Here is a 10716-nt window from a genome sequence, read left to right on the forward strand (position 1 = left end):
CTGTCCATTTATTTTGTATCATTTCTGCATGCTTTTATGACAATATTTGTAATAGAAGAAAAAAACGTTAAAGTTTTTAATTTTCAAGGTGCTTTTAACAAAAATAACCAAAGACACCTTTACAGCATCCATTTACAACCGCAGTCTTCAGACGCCATGACCGCTGCTACCTGGCGGGCACGCAGCCGGGACTGCGGGAGCAGGCGGCCCCCCTCATGCCCACCAGGCGCAGCCACATCCCCTTGGCTGGGCATGGGTCCTGGGTCCTGGGGGGGGGGGGGTGGTGCGCTGCACCCACCTCCAACCCATGTAGGCACAGGTCCACCTGAGAGTCCTGACTCCATCCTGCCAACTGGAAGGAAAATGAACACTTTCAGAAAACATCTAGACTTCTCGCCTGCGTTTTTAAACCCGTGTTGACCTTGTCCTTGTGAAATCAAGGCCCTGACATTTTTGTCCAAACTGCAATACAGCTAATGAGAACAGTATCGAGCCCGATAAAGCATAATGCTAAGATCTCACAAAATTCTCAAATCTGAACGGATGTTCAATCTACCAACCATCCGACCGGCTTTACTGCACACACCACAGACCACCAGCCCGCCTTCTGGGTTCGGTCTGAAAGGTGGGTCTGCCCACAGACGGTGGGGCCCAGCCTGTAGCTTTATTCTTCACCCCGGAAAGTAAAGGGGACATGGGCCTCGGCTTAGGGTTTCAGGAGCTACAGCACCGGCTCAGTCTGCGGGCTGCCTCGCGCCTTCTCTCGCCAATCTGTCCGCCTCTTCGTTGCCTCTGAATCCCGAATGGCCAGGGACATGCATCTGTTAAATAAAAGTTTCCTTTCATTCTTACCAGTGTTTACACAAGCAGCGCATGACAACACGCCCACTGCAGTAGGAGCCAAGCCCCCAGGGAGGGCGAGCGCGGGGCCCCCACAGCCCCCTCAGCGCAGCTCGGAGCAGCCCAAGGCGTGTGCCCGCCGCACTCGAGCCCCAGACACGCCGGGAGAGACCCACTGTTCCCCAGACTGGGCTCCAGCGCTGCCCCGGTTTTCCCCCACTCAGTGGTGAGCTCTCCAGGCCGAGTGGAGGCAGGGATGGCATATGCAGGTCTCAGACACACACCCCTTACTCTCCCTCAGGGCTGCTAAGCGGAAGGGGTGCCCCTGTGTAACTGAACCACTGTTTGCACTTAGGCTGCTGAAAGGCAAGTTTACTAATTTTTTTATTTTATTTTTTGGCTGAACTGCAAGGCTTGAAGGACTTAGTTCCCTGACCAGGGATCAAACCCGTGCCCTCAGCAGTGAAAGCATGGAGTCCTGACCCCCGGACCACCAGGGAAGTCCCTGAAAGGCAAGTTTAAATGACAAACGGGTTGCCGAATGGTCAAGAGGGTCCTGGGCTGGGAGAGCCAGGTAGGGTTAAGAAAGTGACTGGACTATTAACTTTCGGGGAGAATGGACATATATTCTCTATTGGATATGGATATATATACATCCAGTGTATATACAGGGCCGAGCCTGCTGTCCACCTGAAACTACCACACCATCGTTAATCGGCTATACTCCAATATAAAACAAAAAGTGAAAAAAAAGAAAAGGTGATTTTAATAAAAGTGACCTAGCGTAAGAAAAAAAAATCACATTACTAAAGTTTCAGCATGCAACTACGTTCTTAACGAGACACATTACACACTGGTTTAGCTGACGGGACGGCCGCTCCCAAAGAAGCCAGGGGCTGACGCTCAGAGGCGGCTCTCGCGGCGGCCCGCCTGCAGCGGCAGCACTCCTCACGGGGCGCTCTCACACACGCTGCCGCCTGGACCCAGTCATCACGTCACTCCCCAAACCCTGCCGCTCTAGTTCACGGATGCGCCTGGTCCTCGCGGCCCGGCACTCACCCACTGAATGTCCATGCCCTGCGCCAGCCGCTCCAGCTCCACGAAGTCCTCCTTGTTGGTGACCTCCTCCCCGGTGCTGGTCCTCCAGCCGTTCCGCTTCCAGCCCCTCACCCAGCTGGTGATGCCTGGACGACACGCACGCTCAGAGGTCCCTCCTGCACGCGCCGCTCTTCCCTCCTCCCTAGACGGCCCTCTGACCGCCGCTCCGCTGGCATCCCAGTCACTGGACCTTCCTTCCCACGGGGCCGGGCGCTGGCTCCTCCACCCCTCCACTCTACCTACAACCTGCGGCTCTGGGGCTGAGGCCCCGCTTCCTCCCACCTCCTCCACAACCCCTCAGCCCCTCGCAGTCGTGGTCCCATGTGCAGAACTTCCCAGAGGAAGTGCACATGCCCATCACGGCCGAGCCTCTGGGGCCAACCCCGGACCTGTGCGGGCCTCCTTCACCCCCAACACACCAGCGCCATCCCCTACCGCCTGGGTCCCGCCCTGACACCACACCTCCTCCAGGGAAGGAAACACCTACTTCCCTGCATAATTATTACCAAAAGCCCTAGGAGGAGTCAAACGTAGCCGCTTACCATTGATGGTAAACATACTGTCCGTGTAGAGAACCAGCTTAGTGATGTCCTGAGCCTTAGCCTGCTCGATGGCTTTGCAGGCTGCCTGGAAGAAACACACCAGTTTCATGCTGAAAAGACCATTCAACTTTCGACACTGTTGTTCAAAATTACCAAAAAATTTAAATTCCTTTTCCTGTGCTACTTGTAAAGATAATATTGTCTATGTAAAATAATGCTACACATACAATTCTCCTGTTTATACATCTATTTGAAACAAGTTTTATTATTTTTCTAGAAATATCCTGTTCATCAGGACTATTCTTGCCCTAAACTTCTGGACTCTGAGTATCTTACATACACAGAGAGTAGAGAGTTTGTTGATATGTTCTAGTCAATAGTCAAGAACAATAAACTGACACATTTGTTAGAAAAACACATTCAATAACTTACACGAATCTCTGCTCTTTGGTTGGTTTGTCGCCCAGGAAGTCTAATTCCCACATTTCTGGTTTCAAAACAGTACAAAGGAAAATAAAATTATAACACTAATTCTCAAAGTGATTCATTCTATAAGTCTCTTAATAGCTAACAGGCTTGTATACACTTTTTATCTGAAACATGAAAGCATCATTCAAGAACACAGCCTTTAAAAATCAAACCAAGAAACCCTACATTTTATTGAGAAGCACTATGGTGTGGTCCTGTAGGAGAACCCTGGACCAGGAGGCAAAACCCGAGATTAATTTCTGGACCTGAAACACGCCAGCATGTGGTCCTGATCGGGTACTAACCCTCCAGGTGCTCACACCACCCGAGCTCGCCACCCCATGGAGGACTCAAGGCTAAGTGAGGCATCAAGTAGAGGCGGAGGACGGACAGGCCAGGAGGCGCGAGAGCAGCACGCCGCGCGGCTGACCCCACTCCTGCCTGGGGCTGCTGAGGAACCGGTGAGCGGCTACTTCACAGGGCTCCAATCCCTACTTCACGTGAATTCTGGGCCATCAGTTACTCAAGTTCTTCCGCACTTGGGGCAGGCGTATGTGAACAATCTCACTTCCCCTCACCCTGACTCTCTGCCTTTTGAAAACCACGGGTGACCTCTAAGCTCACTCATCTTCAAGAGTGGCGGGGGCACAGGGTCCCAATCTGGTGACCCGCCCCTGGTGCATCCTTGCAAAAACCACTTCCCAGGGGCTCGGGAGCCTCCTGCTAGCCCTGCCAACGCCTCCAAATAATCAAACAGTGGCAGACGCTGCCTCATCCTTTCCCAGGTTTTGAAGCATGACTCAGTTAACTGTGAAGCTTAATAAAAACTGCTTTTCGGGCTTACTTACAGAGGATGGCCCGGCCCCCAGTAAACGCCGATTCCCGCTCGGGCCCTCTTGCGCCCGTTACTGGAGCAGCAGCCGTCGGTATAGACGACCACAGAGTCCCCTGTGAGTGGGAGACCGAGTGCGCGTCAAGGATCAGCGTTATGAAAAACTGGAATTCATCTAAAAGATTTACTACAGTTGAGTTAGCATTCTACTTCAAGAGGGTACTTATGCTTCGGAAGTTTTCTGTGCAGGAGAACATTACTAATGCCGCACGGAGGCACTTGACACTTCCTGCTTGGAATCCACTCATATTTCAGTCCTGCCTGCTGGGCAAGTTCAAGTGAAAGCGATCGCTCTGTGAACCCAGAACCTGCTGCTATTTACAATGCTTGCTTCAGAGGCCAACCAGCAGTGCCACCGCCCCCTCGCCACAGGGGCCGGGGGTGCGTTTACCCCAGAAGCGGCCCCTGCAGACACCAGTGCCTTGACGGTGATGACGTCCTCCCTGCCTGAAGGGCAAGCCCTCTGACAGATGCGGACCTAACTTTTGTCTTGGGCCTTCTGCTACAGTGAACTGTGGTCCTGTTTGCTTCTTTCCACCAAAACAGAGTCTGATCAGCACACCCACGCTGTATAAAGAACAAGGCAGAGCAGCAGTGACTCTCGGGCCGCCGAGGGCCAACAGGGCACTCAGCAGGGCGGGGGCCCCGGACTACCAGGTGCCGGGGAGCAGGGGTGCGGGGCAGCGGAGGCTGTGTCTGTGCGGCGAAGGAGGGCAGACTCAACAGGTGAAGGCAAGCAGGGCGGAGGTGAGGCGTGAGGGCAGGGCTGGCAGCCTTGGAGACCATGGTCTAGTGAACGAGACGCTCAGCACGACGGCCTCCTGAGTCCTCAGCCCTGTGCCCACTGTGAGGACCCATCAGGCACTGAGTCGGGGACCCTCGCGCTTCAGGCACCTGCTGGTGTGCTGGGCACACTCATCTCCCAGTCACCCCACAAGTATCTGCCTCACTTGATCTAAACCATTTGATTCTGCTTTTCACATAACTTCAAACACAGTTTCCACACGGTCTGACCAAACTTTTTTACTGGTTTCCCTTGAATTTATAATTCCCTTGAACAGTCCTCTTGCCTGGAGAATCCCATGGACGGAGGAGTGTGGTAGGCTACAGTCCACGGGGTCGCGAGGAGTCAGACATGACTGAGCGACTTCACTTTTGAATTTTATTTTTTTTTCACTTTTGAATTTTAAAATGGCTTCTTCTTTGGTAAACTTGGAACCCCCAAATACACTGATTTATATAAAAATTGCTACTTATTCCTGTTTTTTATTTAAACATGTTAAAGACAAAAAGGAGACCCATGTACCGTAAGTCACTAAATACAAATACTTGATTCCTAGAGTTAAAGGCACAGGAGACATTCACAACTATCTTGCTTCATAGGAGATGACAGGATCATGTCTGTTTTGCAAAGATGGCACATAAATGGTTAAGATATTGGTGCCAGTAAACATATAAAGGAGCTCTGTCCAGGGCCTTTCTTATCTGAAGAGCTGAAGTCTTTCCATTTTCTTAGGGACCAGAAATACTGTGTCCATAGAGAACAATGGTGTTTACAAAGATCACAGAGTTTTTATGTGTAGCTTATATAATAGTTTTCAGTGAATGTCTAAAATTCTAAAAATGCTGCACCATTTGATCGATTATAAAATAGTGACCTCAGAGATTTTTAAATAACTTTTCCAGGTAAGAATGTTACACATCAGCTCAAATTTCCCTTATGAAGTGGAAAAAGTTTTTACACATAAACAATTACACTACTAAAATTTTAAAAATTCCAGACAGACATACCCATGTAAGAAAAGCTGTCTTTGCTAACTGGAGGTGGTGGCTCTGTGCTCTGTCTCACGTGCTTTGCACACAGCTCTGCCTTTTCACCCTCATCCAGGGGCTCATGGAGTCGCTTGCTTGCTTTCACTTGTGGTTCTTCTACGTGTTTAGTTTTTTGCCCTGAAAGATAAGAGTCTATTCAAAAACTGGAAACAACACAACATGAAATGATGGAGAATCCAGAAATTCACGAAGTCAGGCTTAAACACCCTGTGTGGGGCTCTGTAAAAAGGGAAAGACTAATGTCCTGAAAAGTGACTCTAAATTTTCCTTAAGAAGCTCCACAAGGGCAGGGTGAAGACCACAGCAAAGCTTCTGCTAAAGAAGAACACTGGTCGCCATGCAGACGGCAGAGATACCATGGGTGCTGAACCCTCTAGGGCTCAGAGTTTGAAAATCTGAGAGCTCCTTCCCAAGAGAAAACAAGGACCCAGTGTTTGTGCACAAGCTGAGAACAGACAATGAGACGTATTAAGAAAGGGAAGTGGAAGCCAAAAGGTATTAGGGTTGGAGCCCTGCTGGGACAGCACTGGTGGGCACTGCACGGGAGGGAGGGGGTCGGCACTGCCTGGGGGGACAACACTGGTGGGCACCGCGCGGGGCAGGGGTGGCACCGGCCGAGCCCTCCCTCCAGAGTGGACCCGAGGGTGACCCTCAAGGCATACTCATACCCACTCAGGCTATAGCTCGGTTAACTCTTTCATGTACTTATGGCAGCTGACGCAGAAGAATGAGAACAGGATTCAAACAACTGGTTTCGATCTGAGCTCTACCCTTCATCAGCTGTGAACTCCGTCAAATGACTTCACCCATCACAGCTGCTGTACAAGGAGGCACTCGGTGACCTGAAGCCGCTTTCCCTGCACTTCCCTTTCATGGAGCAGAAATAAGAACACAGAGATCTCGAAAACCACCACCTTAACCCAACACTGGAGGGGACTTCCTACCCTAACCCCTAAACCAGTGCATTTACTGAGCACTGACTAGACAGGCATCGGCTGAAGCCTCCTGCCTGGCGCAGCCTCTCGCCCCACACGTCTCAGAGGAGTGCTAAGGCCAGCCTGGGAGAACTGGAGGGAAGTTTCCACTACCTCCAGAGCAACACTCTTATTTCCACTCTGATGTACTTGTATTTCCTCATACTTACCTTGAAAATATTCCTCTAGGGGACTTCCCTGGTGGTCCAGTGATTATGAGTCTGCTTGCCAATACAAGGGTTACAGGTTCAACCCCTGGTCTGGGAAAGCCCTACAGGCCCAAGGGGCAGCTAAGTCCCTGCACCACAACTACGGAAGCCCACGCGCCTAGCACCCGTGCTCCACAACCAAGGGTTATCCCCACTCACCGAAACTAGAGAGCATGGCCTTGCATCAAGGAAGACCCAGCAGAGCCAAAAATAAATCTTAAAAAAAAAAAAAGGACCCAGCCAAGACAAGACTGATACTTCCAAACTAGCTTTCTATGCCAAGCAGATTTCCCATCTGGGGAGAAAATGGAACTGTCACATCACACCTCTGTTGAAAGGCTGCTGGCAGATTGAGGAGGCAGCGGCCACACAAGAGGATGGGTCTCCTCTACTTCGGAAACTCGCATTTCCGGGCAGATTCCCAGCAGGACCTGCCTCTCCCTGAACTCCGCTCTGCCCAAAATGGTCACAACAGCCCAGAGGAGCACTTGTTCAAAGCTTGAGCACCTCAGTGAGCTCCAGAGACTGCTCAAAAGAAGCTGATTTGAAATATTCTCCTCTCAGCCTTCATCCACTGCCGTAAAAAATGCCTGAGTAAAGTTCATAAAAATAAAAAACACTTCTTCAGGGTAGGTTATAGTTTAAACTTTTGTGCTCTAAAGCAGTCACTTTCAGTGTCCCTTATGTTAGTTCTTAAACGTCAATTAACTCTACTTTCTAACACGTGAACTGGGGGAAGTTCCAATTGCAGGACTCCGTCTAAGGTAAAAAGGAAATGCCACAGAGGTGCATGCTGGGAAAAGAACTACATTCGTCATTTTACAACTAAAGCCCATTCAACCCACAAACAAGAGTGCGTATTCTTAAAGGTGAGATTAAGCACAGTGAGGGGCCTAAGTAGGGGGTCTGAGTCCTGGCTTGTCTCTAACACTGTTACCAACAGCAGTCCCTAAACTAAAATGCTTTCAGCCCATTTCCTAATCTGTAAAATAAAAACGACCAAAATATCTCCTCTCTGCATTTAGAAGAGTAGCTATGTAGATCATAGCAGAGGACAGAGAAGCCTGGCATGCTACAGTCCATGGAGTCACAAAGAGTGGCAGACTGAGCAACTGAACCACCACAACATATAGATCAAGAGCATCCTGGGCTTTGACAAGCTTTGAATAGGCTGCTGCTGCTGCTAAGTCACTTCAGTCTTGTCTGACTCTGTGCGACCCCTGTGTGCCCACCAGGCTCCGCCGTCCCTAGGATTCTCTGGGCAAGAACACTGGAGTGGGTTGCCATTTCCTTCTCCAATGCATGAACGACTTCAAAGTGAAGTCGCCTAGTCCTGTCTGACTCGTAGCGACTGCAGGGATTGCAGCCTACCAGGCTCCTCCGTCCATGGGATTTTCCAGGCAAGAGTACTGGAGTGGGTTGCCATTGCCGTCTCCATTCAACAGGCTAAAAGGTCACAAAGATGTGAGCTGTGAGTACCTCCTGAATCACTGGGGCTTGCAGACCTGACAAAGGCCCAGGCTTCCTCCTCTGTGGCGAACTTCTTAAATCTGGCTGCAGGAAACCGGTCCACCTGTGCTCTGCATTCATCCCTGAAACAAAGGGCAGTGTTACCGACTTCCCTGCTCTGTTCTTTACCCTACTTTTTAATGGACGACTTTCTCAGGTTGGGAACAGTGTGAAAAAGGGTGAGGCTGTCAGCTCCTTGGAGGCAAAGGATCATGCCTTAGTGTTTGTAGTATATCTTGCATGTCCAACCCTTCACCCTGTTTCATGCTATGTGCCAGCCAGACAGTGCACTCACACCATAAGTAGCCTTCCTCAAAGCATATTAGAACTTTTGAGTCTTTAATCACTTCATTACAACATAAAGATCAGCTTCTGAGGTGCCTCTTCCTCAAAGCATAGCCGCAGGGGGAAACACTGCGCACTCACAACACATCCACAGGTAACAGACCTCGATAATGCAGGGGGAAGAGTCCTGGTCCTGGAATCATAACACCTGGGCTCAAGACCTACATTTGTCACTTATTCGCCCCCTGAATTTCTGTAACAGTAACTGCACGCAAAAATGAGGATCCCATCTAACTCACAGGATTGTTATGGGGATATAAACACTAGTTGACAAGAATTTCTCTTTTTAAAAGCAGAAAATGACATTAGGCGTTGAGCTCCATTATGTGTCACCGTTTGGAAACTTTCCGTGCAAAGGGAAGAAGTGAAGTGCTGTCACTCAGTCGTGTCCGACTCTTTATGACCCCATGGACTGTAGCCTACCAGGCTTTTCAGTCCATGGAATTTTCCAGGCAAGAATACTGGAGTGGGTTGCCATTTCCTTCTCCAGGAGATCTTCGCGACCCAGGGATTGAACCCGGGTCTCTCCCATTGTAGGCAGACGGTTTACCGTCTGAGCCCCCAGGAAGGATTAAATAGAAGTAAGCCTCTGGTCACCCCCTGACGGTAAGTGACGTTTCCGATACTCCCAGCAAACACGAAGGGGAACCGAGGCCGACGACGTCAGGGCCCCCACGCGCCTACCCCAAGAGAGGGCCGCGGGCTCCGGGGGGTGACTGCCGCCCCCTCGCCGCGAAGCCGCCCACACCGCCTTGGGGCGGTGCGGCTTGCTCACCAGGTCAGGAAGACTCCTGCCTTGCGGCCCCTCCTCACGGCATAGAACATGGCAAGACTGCGGCAGCTCGGGCTACTGCAGCCCACAATGGCCAAAGCCACTCTGTGCACCAGGCCCAGGAGCCGGGTCATCGCTCATTCCAGGCCACCGCCGACCACCTCAGCTCCCGGCCGAGCGCCGCCATTACAGTGCCCGAATGTCCGGCGGCGGCGCAGGGAGATGACGCAAATCCCGGTGCCGAGGGTGGGGCCCAGAGCCAAGCGCTCTTCTGACTCGTCAGTTTGCCGGATGTTCCTGAGGACGCGAGGCCTGGGCGGAAGTCTCGGGGTGGGCCCAGGGGGCAGAAGCAGGGACAGGGACTTCCGGGGCGGGGCCCCGCGGAGAGGCCTGGGGGCGGGGCCTGCGTGGGGGGCGTGCCGCCCGGCTCTCGCCCGCCTGCGCCCCTGGCAGCCGTTCTGGGGGTCTGGTGCTGTGGTGGGCACTGGAGGCTCTGCGCGCTGGGTATCGGGTCCCCAGCCCCCGGCCCCAGGCCAGCCCTCCGTCTTCCGGGGCTTTCCCGGGGAGCGGGGTACACTCGGGGCCAGCCAGGCACGCGGATGGGCTGGTCTACTCACCCACTATTGTCCTGGCTGGAAAGACATTGGGGTCCACAAGGGAAAAGAGGGGTGGGTGCGGCAGAGAGAGAGGGGGAAAGGGGGTGAGCCCGCACCCCGCCGCCGCCTTCATGGCCCCCTCAAGTTGTGGGGGGGCACGTTTCTCCACCTCCACCCAGGCACTGTAACCAGAGGGATGTCCAGTACTTAACGCAGTGAGACCCAAGGGGAAATTTATTGGAACGCTAATGTCTTAGACTTAGTTCGGTCGCTAAGTCATGTCCGACCCTTTGCGACCCCATGAACCGCAGCATGCCAGGCCTCCCTGTCCATCACTTAACTCCCGGAGTCCACCCAAACCCATGTCCATTGAGTCGGTGATGCCATCCAACCACCTCATCCTCTGTCGTCTCCTTCTCCTCCTGCCCTCGATCTTTCCCAGCATCAGGGTCTTTTCAAATGAGTCAGCTCTTCACGTCAGGTGGCCAAAATATTGGAGTTTCAGCTTCAACATCACTCCCTCCAATGACCACCCAGGACTGATCTCCTTTAGGATGGACTGGTTGGATCTCCTTGCAGTGCAAGGGACTCTCAAGAGTCTTCTCCCACACCACAGTTCAAAAGCATCAGTTCTTTGT

At 52.0% G+C, this 10716-nt stretch overlaps 1 protein-coding gene across 3 annotated transcripts; it reads right to left on the bottom strand.

Moving 5' to 3' along the window:
* Nucleotides 1-45: 45 nt before the first annotated feature.
* On the bottom strand, nt 46-9702 carry RNASEH1 (ribonuclease H1). Of its 3 annotated transcripts, XM_070459171.1 has the most exons (9): nt 9486-9702; nt 8336-8448; nt 5632-5790; nt 3797-3896; nt 2913-2967; nt 2481-2565; nt 1900-2024; nt 731-821; nt 46-352 (listed from the first exon to the last, which is right to left on the bottom strand). In XM_070459171.1, exons 1-8 carry the CDS (start codon nt 9614-9616, stop codon nt 735-737), a joined length of 855 nt encoding a protein of 284 aa, XP_070315272.1. In that variant the 5' UTR covers nt 9617-9702; the 3' UTR covers nt 46-352; nt 731-734. The 3 variants fall into 3 exon arrangements, with proteins under 3 accessions (XP_070315272.1, XP_020749249.2, XP_020749247.2); XM_020893590.2 differs by having other exon boundaries at nt 46-821; XM_020893588.2 differs by having other exon boundaries at nt 46-821; nt 8362-8448; nt 9486-9574.
* Nucleotides 9703-10716: the final 1014 nt, after the last annotated feature.

The sequence above is a fragment of the Odocoileus virginianus genome, chromosome 31 (genome assembly GCF_023699985.2).
Source record: "Odocoileus virginianus isolate 20LAN1187 ecotype Illinois chromosome 31, Ovbor_1.2, whole genome shotgun sequence".
NCBI lineage: Eukaryota > Metazoa > Chordata > Mammalia > Artiodactyla > Cervidae > Odocoileus > Odocoileus virginianus.